Below are 11,695 nucleotides of genomic sequence, written 5' to 3' on the forward strand. Positions count from 1 at the left end.
TTTAAAGGAACAGAATGCTTGATAATGTGCACTCTGTGGCTGCAATGATACTTTTACAAGATGCAAAAAAAATGCTGGAAGGAAATAAAACAAAATGCCTACCAGTTAAAGAATTATGGGTAATGTTTTTCTTCTATTTTTCCAAAATACTTGTTATTTTGTTATATAATTCCCCCTTAAACAACATGGGTTTGAACTATGCAGGTTCACTTACATGCAGACTTTTTTCAATCAATATATTAGAAAAATTTGTGGAGGTTTGTGATAACTTGAAAACACTCACAAACGAACCTTACAATTTCCTCAACATTTTCTTTTCTCTAGCTTATTTTACTGTAAGAATACAGCATATGATACATATAACACAAAGTGAATCGACTGTTGATGTTATTGGTAAGGTTTCCAGTCGATAGTAGGCCACTAGCAGTTAAGTTTTGGGGGAGTCAAAGGTTATATGCAAATTTTCAACTGTGTGGGGGTGGGGAGAGTCGGCATCCTTAACCCCCACATTGTTCAAGGGTCAATTCTATCTACTTTTTAATTATTTTGAAATGTGTGTGTGTGTGTAAATGAAAAATAGATTCATCGTGACCAGTGCGCATATGGACCAGCCTGCCCCCCTGATACGCTCTCGTGAGAGAGGGGACATGTGGGCATTTAGAAGTCCCTCGTTATTGAAGGACAGTGGCAGGGCAGGGGCCTGGCAGAGGAATTCTCACGCAGATGGACCACAGGCGTGGTCTCAAATTGCTTATTGTTCTCCAATAAGCAAGCTGACCTTTTTGGGCGACTGTCCCATGCCTTGTAGCAAAGCTACATGTATACCAGGACCTGCCTTTCTTCAGTTCTTCCTAGAACTGTGACCCTAGAGGTGTGACAAAGTCTATTCTTCCCCAACCCCATTTCCAGGTCCTGTCGGCCCAGCTGGTCTCCCAGGACAGCAAGGTATGTCACGCCCTGAAAGAACACAACTGTGGGCTGTCAGGAGAGCTTCCTTCCCAGACTGGACTTGGGCCCCGGTCTTTACAGGAAGCAAGAGACAAGCATTTGGGGAAGGGAGGTGAGGGGTGACACAGTTCTTCACCAAGGGTCTTGCAAGGACTCAGCTACAAGAGAAGACACCTCCTCTCACCCCCTTCCGTGTTTCTGAGAAGGTAGGGGTCCTTCGGACAGGAGATTGAAGCTCTGTGGCCCCCTGGACAGTGTGAAGCTCAGCTATTTTCACAAGTCTGAGACCTCTTATGACCAGACCCTGATAATCATGCCACTGTCCAGAGATTTATCCAGATACCAAAAAACAGTCGGGCTTAGGAAAAGCAGATCCAGTTCCCCCTGGGCTGTTGCTCAGCTGGCAGGGAAGTTGGAAGCCAGCAATCTGGCCACCCTGCCCAGGCACCTCCAGAGGGAAAGCACTGACTCATTTCTGCGGGCAGTGCACACCCTCACTCTGTGTCCCCCACTCAGGCCCGCGAGGCGAACAAGGACTTGCTGGTGAATCGTTCCTTAGCAGCAGCAGCAGCTCCATCTCCGAGCTCCTCTCCGCCCGTGAGTGTCTCCATGTTCTCCGGGGCAGGCGACGTGGGGGTGGCAGTGGGAGAGATGGCAGTGCCCTGGGGGCGGTGGCAGTGAGTCATCGGGACCCCCAGATGGGGGTGAGGATGACCGGTTCCTCTGGAATGCAGTGGTAGCCAGAAGAAATAGCGAGGGTTTTGTCAGCGGTGACAAAAACCTCATTCGTGACTCGAGGGGACGAGTCACGGGCTGGAGCAGCTGTCAGAGGTTCTTGGGAGGACCAGAGGCATGTGGGGCCGAGGGAGCTAGACACTGAGTGTCGCTGGCAGGAGCACTGCATCCGCCACTCACTGGGAGCAATGACAGGGGCCCGTGCTCCTCAGCCACAGGCCTGGCCTGGGAGCGTGGACTCCTGGGTCTTCCTGTTCCCGAAGTCCTTTAAAGAGCCCAGATGGGGATGCTGCTGGGCCTCCTCCTGGACATCTGACCATCTGGACACCTGAACAGCAAAGACAACAAGCAGCCCTGGTCCAGCAGATGCCGCGTGCCCGGCATCGTGCCATGGCATCTCAGGAGTCTTCACAAGGCCCCTGTGACATAGGCCATATGCCTCTGGTTTTCAGAGGAGGAGCTGTGGCCGAAAGAGGTCGAGGACTGGTCCAAAGTCACCAGCTACAAGTGGTGGAGCAGGGATTTGAACTCAGACCATCTGACACTGAAGCCATGCTCTTATCCCTCATTCGATACACCCAGATTAGCCGTCAGGGAGTTCGACTGCCTCTGAGCAAGGGCGCCCTGAGCAGAGGGGGTGCTGGAAGGTCGTGTGCCATGACCCAGGGCCTGATGTGTGGGGTGCGATAGCCTGGGGTGCCTGGCACTAATGATTCTGGTGAGGAATGAAGCGGGCGGAGAGTAGTCCTGTGTCAGCTTTTACTCATTTCTGTTTTTTCTTTCTCCAGAGGGTCTTGATTTACGAGGTCCCCCAGGCCCCCCAGGACCACCTGGGCCACCAGGTGAGCATCTCGGGAATCTTGGGGGACGGGACTGGAGGCACTTAGTGAGGAAGCCAAGACCCTGCTCTCAGGGGCAGAATCGGCCGAGTTCAGCATTGCTTCTTCCTCACTCTCTTCTGCAGGACCTTCCATCCCAGGCCCATCAAGACCCCAAGGCTCCGCAGGTGAGATGAGCTTCCTGGTGGGAGGTGCGAGCTAATGGGACTCAGAGCCCAGGCTGCCTCGGGGCTGGCTCTTGGGAAAGAGCTTCCTTACACTTCTCTGTCGGTAGCCCTCCTCTTGGCATAACTAAGGCTTAGGGGTTCTCTTATCTAGGGGGAAGCCTGCCAGGTCCACCAGGCCCGCCAGGATCTTTCCCGACCAACTCAGATCATCACACTTGTTCTCTACCTCAGCCCCAGCCCCAGCCCCAGCACATTCCATGGTCACAGGCATCTGTGACCATGTAGGTCTTCCTGACCTACTCACCATGCTTCCCCCAGACTTCCCACTGGGGGTGTGTCTGCATAAACTCCGAGCCACCTGCTGCATGTAGAGAGAGTCAACGATGCCACCCAGCCACTCCAAGAGCCCCTAGCCTGAGGGAGGGAGCTGGTTCTGCCCTTGCAGAGATCAGGACTGTCTGGGCAAAGCTGACTCCTGTCCGTGGGGCGCCTAGGTCTGATAAAGTACACTGAGTCAGGGGCTGCTCCCTCACAAACACAGCGTCCACATTCGAAACTATTTCTTTCCTCTGCAGAGAACTTCTACCCTGGCCCTCCAGGCCCACCTGGCCCCCGAGGCCCCAAAGGAGACCAAGGTGAGAACTGTCTTAGGGAGTGCAGGAGACTGTACGCGCCCCACCGACCCAACTGGTAGACGGGAGGGTCTGGATGAGCTGGGGCATTTCTTCATTCTCCTGCCATATCCCATTAGAGCTCAGCACCCTGGAGCAGGGGGTGGGGGGCAGCACAGCGGTCAGAAGCTCCAGAGAATTCCCACCTCTGCGTTGGCCTGGGGGAAGGAGAGGCACGAGGGGCCTGCAGCTATGTCTGCTCCAGCCCTGGAGCCCCATCTCCTCCCCATGGGTCCCTTGAAGTCGTAATATCTGCTTCATACATCTCACAACTCTCTGCCTCCTTTCCTCAGGCCCCCCAGGTACAGCAGAGCTGGCATCAAACAAAACCTGGGGTGGGGGTGGGGGTGAGGGTTGGGGCGTCAAGAGCCTTGAGCAAGACTAGATCTGAATGGTTGAGAATGTACATGTGTATGTGCGTGAGTGTGTGGGAGCTCTTGGTACTGCCCAGAGGGCAGCACAACCCCAGTGTCATGAACCACTGGAGCCTTGGGAGGGGAGGTGGTGACTTGGGCTGGGACCTGGGGACAGGGAGGAAAGCACAGCTGACTGTCCTCCCCCTCTGTGTTCCTCAGGCTCCCAGAGCAGAATGAGCTTATTGGTGCTAAAGCCTCAGGAGGACAAAGTTGAAGAAAGGAGAGGCTGGCGGGAGGAAGGGATGGGGGTGTGGGGATACAGTCTGCCCAGAGGGAACTTGTGGTATCACTGCAGAAACACACGAAGACCTGCGTCCGTTGTTGAGCCACACACTGATAAGTGTGGTTGGGCTCGACAAGGGGAGGTTTCCTGGAGGAGGTCGTACAAATAGGGCTTCTCGTTTTGGATTCCAGGTGATCCCGGAGTGCCAGGGGCTCCTGGCATTCCTGGCAGTCGCTCTCAAGGTAAGAACCAAAGGTGACCAAAGTTCTCTTCTTTAAGCAAGGCTGATCAGGAGGACGTTGCTTCTTTCATTCACCCATCCATCCATCCATCCATCCATCCATCCGTCCATGGTTCAGTGTGGATTAGATACTTTCTCCACATGCTAGGAGCTGCCTTAAGGAGGTTACAAGTTAGTGGGGGCAGGAGGGAAGGACCTCTGCACCCCTGTACGATAAAGATGACTAACAATGCCGATGACAAGATGGAGGCAGCAGGTCCTGAGAGCTGGGTGTGTTCAGAGATGAGGGAAACGGGGGGGCAGTGAGCACGTGTCCAAAGGAATGAGGCTTTGGCCTGGAGAGCTCCCAGCTCTGTGCCCCTGGCAGACAGTGGCCGCTGCAGGCACTCCTTTCTTCTTTTTGGGGGGACTCTCTTTGCCACTGCCTTCTCCTACTGAGAAAGACCGTCCTTCCCCAGACCATGGGAGCAGTGCCCCTGGGCCCTCGGTCTCACCCTCGGGTGGAGAAACCAGTTCAGAAGGCTTGCTTTCTTCCAGGGGGATCGTCATCCAGCACCACGTTCCTGCCAGGCCCACCAGGCCCCCCTGGGCCCCCTGGGCCCCCAGGCTCCCTCAGCAGCTCCGGCCTGGAGATTCAGCACTACATCTCTGAGTACATGCAGAGTGAGTGCTGGGGTCAGAGCAGGGGTGTGTGTGGGTTGGGGGGCGCAGTCTGTATGGCCAGGCCCAGCTCTTCCCCGCCTGGAGCTGGGGCTGCAGGTCCACGAGCGTCTGCTTCTCCTCGCTGCCCACACAGGCCTCGGCCTCACCCCAGTGGTGGCTGGCCCAGCCCCACGCTTGTGCACGTGCACACACAGCTGCACCCACATTCACACGTGTGCACTCCCCGCCCCCCGCCCTGTGCTGTCCATAGACGTGAGTGGGCACCAGGGCTGTCACATGGGTAGCTGATAAGTCTCGGTGATCCACAGCCCTCGAGCCCCTGCAGGCCCAGCCCCAGCCTCTGCCTGGTTCTCCTTCTGTAATAGGCTCCCTGCTGGCCCTGCCTCGGGCCGTGTGGGCTGGGCCAGGCACTTCCTCAAGGGCTTCAGCTTACCTCCTCGGGGCGGACATGCCTACTTGGGGACAGGGTTAACTTTATTTCTTTGTTGGCAGGTGACAGTGTCAGGTCTTCTCTATCTGGAATTCGGGGTCCCCCGGGCCCCCCTGGTCCCCCTGGGCCTGTCATCACCATGGCGGGTGAGACTTTCGACTACTCAGAGCTGGCAAACCTCGTCGTGAGCTACTTACGGAGTAAGCTTCTCTCACCCCTGAAATGACCCTTCCCCGCAGCGTCCACTTCTGTTCCTGGAGCCTTGTCTCTTCATTTGCTATTGGCTTTGCCCTTCTGAACATAATGTTCAAATCTAAATTCACGGTGATCGGGCCACCGGGAGCTTCAAAAAAGGTTTGTTCAGATGAGGCAACAGTGCACAGCCATGGTTAGGGAGCCTTCTCGTGGTTGAAGTTGTGTCCTAAGTATGTGAAAGGGACCCTTCGGGTCGGCGGGGCCTCGTAGGAGGTAGGCCAAAGCAGTCTTGAAAACGAACTGCATTTCTTACCAAACAAAAACAAAACCCTTTGACTTTTCCATGCTTTCAAAACAGCCTCCTACTGCCCGCATTGGTTTACCTCCCCCAAATGGAAATGGCCAGTTGACCTGGTCTTTGTGATTCTGGAGTAATGGGGGTGTTGCTTTAGTACAGATACATAGGTTACCCCACATTTCCTTCCCCACAGCCTCGGGGTACAGCATTGGCTCGTCTACCTCCATCTCTTCTGAAGACATCCTGGCTGCACTGCGGCGTGAGTTGCCCGTGGCGGGCTCAAGGCTGGGATCCCTTTGCTGTCTCTTGACCACCCTCCTCAGGCACATTTTGTCCCTGTCTGAGCCTTGTGAGGGCTGCAAAGGGGAGTCATTTCTTCGGGACTAGGGGCCACTCCCTCACTGCTCCCAACCACTGGCAAGTCAGCAGCCGACTGGCAAGAGGGCAGCAAACCTCCCCCTCCCCAGTGCCGGGCAACCAGGCAGGTGCCCCTTCAGCTAACGTGGGAGCTTTCTGATTGCCCCGTGGGCCTCAGAACCAGAGCTCACACGTGTCACTCAGCAGACCTGGCTGTGGCAGCCCCATGGCCTACGTGGGTCCACGCTAGCACATCTTCTCCTTTCAGGGGAGGATGTGATTCAATATCTACGTCAGTACCTGACGGGCCCTCGGGGTCCCCCGGGGCCACCAGGCGCCAGTGGAGATTGGTCCCTCCAGTCTTTGGACTACGCAGAGCTGAGCAATCGCATTCTCAGCTACATGTCGAGTGAGTATCTGTCCTCTGCAGGCAAAGGTGGTCAGGAGGGCCTGAGGTGAGGCCATGGGGGCCGGACTTCCCTGAAATGGCCCCCTGACCCTCTCCTGCCAGGCCGCACCAAACCCAGAGAGTGTGAGCGGCATTCAGAGCTATTCAAACCTGTGGCCCAGAGCAGGTCAGGGAGCCTGGAAAGGAAAGCCAAATGAGTGTCTTGGGCACCATCCTGCGTGAAGTGTGCACACAGCTCACATGCACATCTCTCCACAGACACACTCCCCTCTGTCCACACACCTACACACACACACACACACACTCCCATACACGTAGCAGCAGGAGGAAGGATTGGGCCCTTTTAGACTTGCACTCTTCCCAGGACCTGGGGACCTCCTCTTTGGTGTCATTACAGATTGTAGCTCTGAGTTCCTCCTTCTGCCTGTCCCTTCCAGCTGCTCCTCCTTTCCCTTTATCAGCCCCACTCTGTTCATGCTGCTTCTATCTGGCTCCTTCCCTGACAGGGAGTTTTTCATCTGTCTTTGCCTCTCTGAATCCATCACAACTTGGGGTTTTGTTCCTCAGGTTCTGGAATCAGCATTGGGCTTCCGGGCCCCCCGGGCCCCCCTGGCTTACCGGGAACATCCTATGAGGAGCTCCTCTCCTTACTCCAAGGTAAGGCTGAGCAGGGCACATCTGTCCAAGTGGTTTGGGATGGAAGGCAGAGCCCCTTGGCCCAGCCCATGACTGACTCCCTTGCTTTTCCTTGGCGTCCCAGGGTCTGAATACAGAGGCATCATTGGGCCCCCAGGTCCCCCTGGGCCACCAGGGATCCCAGGCAACGCATGGTCCAGCATCAGCGTGGAGGACCTCTCATCTTACTTGCATAGTAAGGCACAGGGGGCAGGGGTGAGGAGGGCAGAGGCCTACAGTCTGGCCTTTAAGGCTCCAGGGGTTTTTTAACAAGGGCAGCCGTGGAGAGTTAAATCCATTCACCACTTACCAAGTCCTCCTACAGCCTGTACAGGGTGGACCACTGGGGCCCTGGAGAGCGGCACCCAAGATTTGAGGTGCTTTCAGCCCAGATAAGGGGTGGAGTGGGGAGATAGTGCTCCCAGGTGCAGCCCTTAGAGAACTCATGAGCCTGTGTGATCAGGTACCAAGGCAGGAGTTCCAACTCGGTGACAGAGGGCTGGTCTGATTTGGGTTGACGGAGGCTCAGGCCTGGGAGTGAGGCGGCCAGTCGGCAGCAGTTGTTCTAGGGCGGTGCTTTGGGCATGTTGTTCCCTCCTCCCCCCACACGGGGCCCTGAAACCAGGTGGGAATTCAGCATTCTTGGCACGGTGGTCCCTGATCTTTCTCTTTCTCCTTCCTCTCGCTCAGCTGCTGGCCTGTCATCCATCCCAGGCCCTCCAGGCCCTCCTGGTCCCCCAGGCCCTCGAGGGCCTCCGGGTGTCTCAGGAGCTCTGACAACCTACGCAGCTGAAAATAGCGACAGCTTCCGGAGTGAACTGATTAGCTACCTGACAAGTAGGTGCCCCTAACGTTGCTGTCCTTCCTCTGCCCTCTGCCCAGGCCTTGCTTCTCCCTGAAAGGGGGGCAGAAAGTGCTTGAGGGAACCCAGGCGGCCCAGTACCCGAGAGCCACCACTCGGGGAAAGCCCAGCGTCCTCCAGCCACTGTCCTGCTCGTGCTCAACTGCCTTCAGGTTCACAGCCTGCTTCGGGGTGCTGACACCCTGAGAGAGCCCTTAACTCCCACGTCTCGCTCTCCACCAGACAGCTCCCCCTAATGCAGCCTCCTCGCCACAGGTCCTGATGTGCGCAGCTTCATTGTGGGGCCCCCAGGCCCTCCCGGGCCCCAGGGCCCCCCTGGAGACAGCCGGCTGGGGCCCATGGGAGCCATGGATGGCTCCTACAGTCATGGGAGCAGCTCTTCACACAGCTCATCGCTCAGCCGGGGCACCTCCTACAGCTCTTCCATGGGCATCGGAGGAACCAGTGGAGGTTCCCTAGGCGAAGGGGGTGCCTTTGGCCCAGACGGTAGCCTGGGCCGAGGCTACGGGGCAGCAGCAGAAGGCGGCATGTACGGTGGCGACAGCGGCTCCTTTGGGGCCGGCTTTGCTGGGGGCCTGGATTACAACGAGCTGGCTGTGCGCGTGTCTGAGAACTTGCAACGTGAGTCAGGTCCCTGAGGCCTCTGGGAGGGGGCGGGCGGTGGGGGGCACGTACGCATCCCCACATCTAGGCTCCAGAAACTCCCCCTCTTGTTTTTGGAGCACCCAGGCTGTGAGGCCCGCAGTTCTGCAACCAAATGGACAGGAACTGAGCACAGGAGGCCCGAGTCTAATGCTCGGCCAGCTTAGTTCAAGGGGCCCCGGTCAGGACTGCAATGTCCACGGCAGGGAGCAGAGCACACGGCTGTCTTTCTACTTCGCTTCCCAATTCCTTGTGCGGGTCTCAGAAGTCTTCATGACTGCGATGGTTTTCTGCTGGGGCTGAGGGAAGGGTGTTGGCTGAAAAGCCCCTTCTCCCTGTAGCCTAGCAGCGCAGGTACGCAGGCCAAAAGCCTTTGCTGAAAGCCCACTGCAGCAGAGCGCAGTGCCAGCCCACAGCGGACGACACGGAAGCTGCAGGGCTCTCCCCAACGTCACTCACCCTCGGCTCGTTGTGCTGTGAGGCAGACAATGAGCGCTGCCCTCTTCCTGGTGTGTTACAGGTCAGGGCCTGCTGCAAGGGTTGCCCTACACTGTCCAGGGCCCACCGGGCCAGCCTGGGCCCCAGGGGCCTCCCGGCATCAGCAGGGTCTTCTCTGCCTACAGCAACGTGACCGAGGACCTCATGGACTTTTTCCGAAGTAAGGGCCTCTTCCCGATTGCTTTCCCAACATGTAACTTGCTGCACTCTCACATGGGGCCTGCTCCACAGAAATCGGTCTCCTGAAAAACCTCATTAATACTTGAGATGCTGAAATCGGACAAATTCTAAACGCTGTTTTCCTCTTACAAGCCAAAATGGACCACGACCTGTGTTACAAATCACTGTTATCTCCCCAGCTTCAGGGTGATAGCTAGTCTAAGGCCAGTTTTTCCCCCTTGTAGCTTATGGAGCCATTCCAGGACCTCCTGGGCAGAAGGGAGAGGTGGGCATCCCAGGACCCAAAGGTAAGTGGTGGCAGGAAACAGCCCCAGGGATCCTGTGTAACAAACGCCTCAGGCGAACAGCAGCTCCCTTGCCAGTGCTGGGATGGGCTCTGGCCTGTTCCTCCCGGCCATTGTGCTTTACTTAGTATGCCATGTGTCCTCCTAGGTGCGAGGGGCCCTGCCGGGCCACCTGGCCAACCTGGGCCACCCGGCCCTCGCGGGCATAAGGGAGAAAAAGGTGACAAAGGTAAGCCTCTGCTGCCACAGTTCCTGGAGGACTGGGAGGCCGGCGATGTGTCCTATAGCAAGCTTGGACAATTAAGGCAAATGCCTACAGTGTGACTTGCATAACAAACAGGGAGAAAGAACGTGCCAGTGCAGGGAGGAAGAAAGAGAACCAATCTGGTAATGAAATGGGGTGAACAATGTAAATAAATTGATAGTCTTACAAAAGAGTTCACTTTCAAGCTCGTTTTGCAGTAGTCACAGTTGCCATAATTGCCCAAGCTAAAGCTCTGCCCGCCCCACCCCCAAACACACAGGCCACAAGATAATTTTTCAACTTCCTACTCATTTTCTAACTTTCAGGTGACCAATTCTATGTTGGGCGGAGCCGGAGAAATGTCGCCGTCAAGCCATGAGCTTCCCTTGGCAGAACAGCCCGGACCAGTTCTTGCAATGGCTTATGGTGTTTAGGTCAAAATCTCTCCAAAGGGTGAAAGCTGGAGTCTCAAACTCCTACTGACACAGGATTGCCAAACAGTCACCTAGAACACTTACTCTGGTCTGGAACTACATGTATAAATAATTCAGTCAGACACACAATCTGAAACAGCTTCGCTGGGTAGGCTTGAGTAGTTGCTGTGCTGTAGGAGACTTTCTAACCACTCTCTAGATCAGAGCTCCTCGGCCCCTTTAACACTTGGGTCAAGCCCCAATCTAGGCTGCCAGTTATATAAAAGTTGGCTCAGGACTCCTTGAGCTTTGCCTTAAAAAAGAGCCCAGAAAATGGAAGACCAGGATGGGAGGGGGTGCCTTTCTGGGGGTGACACTTGATAGGGGATGTGCTCTGGTTAATGCTGTAAAGCTGTGCTACCGGCCCTTCCTCCCCTGTTCACTCTGCACTCTCTAGTCACAGAAAAGAGTTGACTAAGAAGCAACTCTTGCAACTGAAAAAATTAAGAAATTCACTTCCCCTGAAGGTGGTGACAGGGTGTCTGCTAGTTATTTCTCACTGTATCATATTCCCACTTGCTTAGAAACTTTGATTGTAGCTATGATCTACATCCATAGGTCAGCACTCAAGGTTATAGATACGTTGTACTGAACTAGACAGCAGCAAATAGGAAGAAAAGGAGAGGAGGGAAACAGACTATAACCTGCTGCTGGGGAAAGACGTCACCTCTGCTCTGCACTTAGGGAATGGCATCGGGGGCCGGGCGCTGTTGGTTTTTACGCATTTTTCAATGTCTCAAAACATTAATGTGGTCTATTAGATGAAAAGTGACTTCAATTGTAAAAATTTCCAATTAAAGGATTTTTTCCCCTTTTTTACTATTATGTGTAATGTGGTCCATCTAACCAAAGTAAAATATATAGATATACATATATACATATATATATATATTTACACACATACATACATACATATATATATTTTTTGGGTTAATTGGGTTTGACTCTAACACTATTACAAACACGAGAAAACAAAACTGGTTGTATTTCTGGCATTTGTTTACTCACTGAGATTGTTAAAGGCAGACCTTTATCTGTAACTAGTAACTCAATCTGGGCAATTACAAAGCATCTGAAGGGTTTCCCTAAGCATAAATTACTTGAAATAAACACATAAGCAACAAGATTATTTTCAAGTAATGTAGTGATTTATCCCCGGGGCAAAAGAATTATAATTGCAGGGCAAGTACTATGGAATACCAGAACACCTATTAAGGAAGAATGCACAAATAGGAAATGTGCCTG

The 11,695-nt window shown here is 54.6% G+C and overlaps 1 protein-coding gene across 1 annotated transcript in view; it reads left to right on the plus strand.

Annotated features, from left to right (window-relative positions):
• COL17A1 (collagen type XVII alpha 1 chain) overlaps positions 1–11,271 on the plus strand; it is a 57,425-nt gene extending 46,154 nt beyond the window's left edge. Inside the window, exons 36-53 of the mRNA XM_081073454.1 lie at positions 910–945; positions 1,465–1,545; positions 2,472–2,525; positions 2,648–2,689; positions 3,265–3,324; positions 4,191–4,241; positions 4,778–4,903; positions 5,396–5,533; positions 6,020–6,085; positions 6,452–6,592; positions 7,160–7,249; positions 7,353–7,463; positions 7,958–8,104; positions 8,385–8,750; positions 9,292–9,429; positions 9,674–9,736; positions 9,882–9,962; positions 10,304–11,271. Coding sequence (XP_080929580.1) covers positions 910–945; positions 1,465–1,545; positions 2,472–2,525; positions 2,648–2,689; positions 3,265–3,324; positions 4,191–4,241; positions 4,778–4,903; positions 5,396–5,533; positions 6,020–6,085; positions 6,452–6,592; positions 7,160–7,249; positions 7,353–7,463; positions 7,958–8,104; positions 8,385–8,750; positions 9,292–9,429; positions 9,674–9,736; positions 9,882–9,962; positions 10,304–10,356 — 1,844 coding nt within the window. The 3' untranslated portion in view covers positions 10,357–11,271. The remainder of the gene's footprint in view (positions 1–909; positions 946–1,464; positions 1,546–2,471; positions 2,526–2,647; positions 2,690–3,264; positions 3,325–4,190; positions 4,242–4,777; positions 4,904–5,395; positions 5,534–6,019; positions 6,086–6,451; positions 6,593–7,159; positions 7,250–7,352; positions 7,464–7,957; positions 8,105–8,384; positions 8,751–9,291; positions 9,430–9,673; positions 9,737–9,881; positions 9,963–10,303) is intronic.
• The last annotated feature ends 424 nt before the right edge of the window (positions 11,272–11,695 follow it).

The sequence above is a fragment of the Rhinolophus hipposideros genome (assembly GCF_964194185.1).
Source record: "Rhinolophus hipposideros genome assembly, chromosome: 15".
Lineage (NCBI taxonomy): Eukaryota > Metazoa > Chordata > Mammalia > Chiroptera > Rhinolophidae > Rhinolophus > Rhinolophus hipposideros.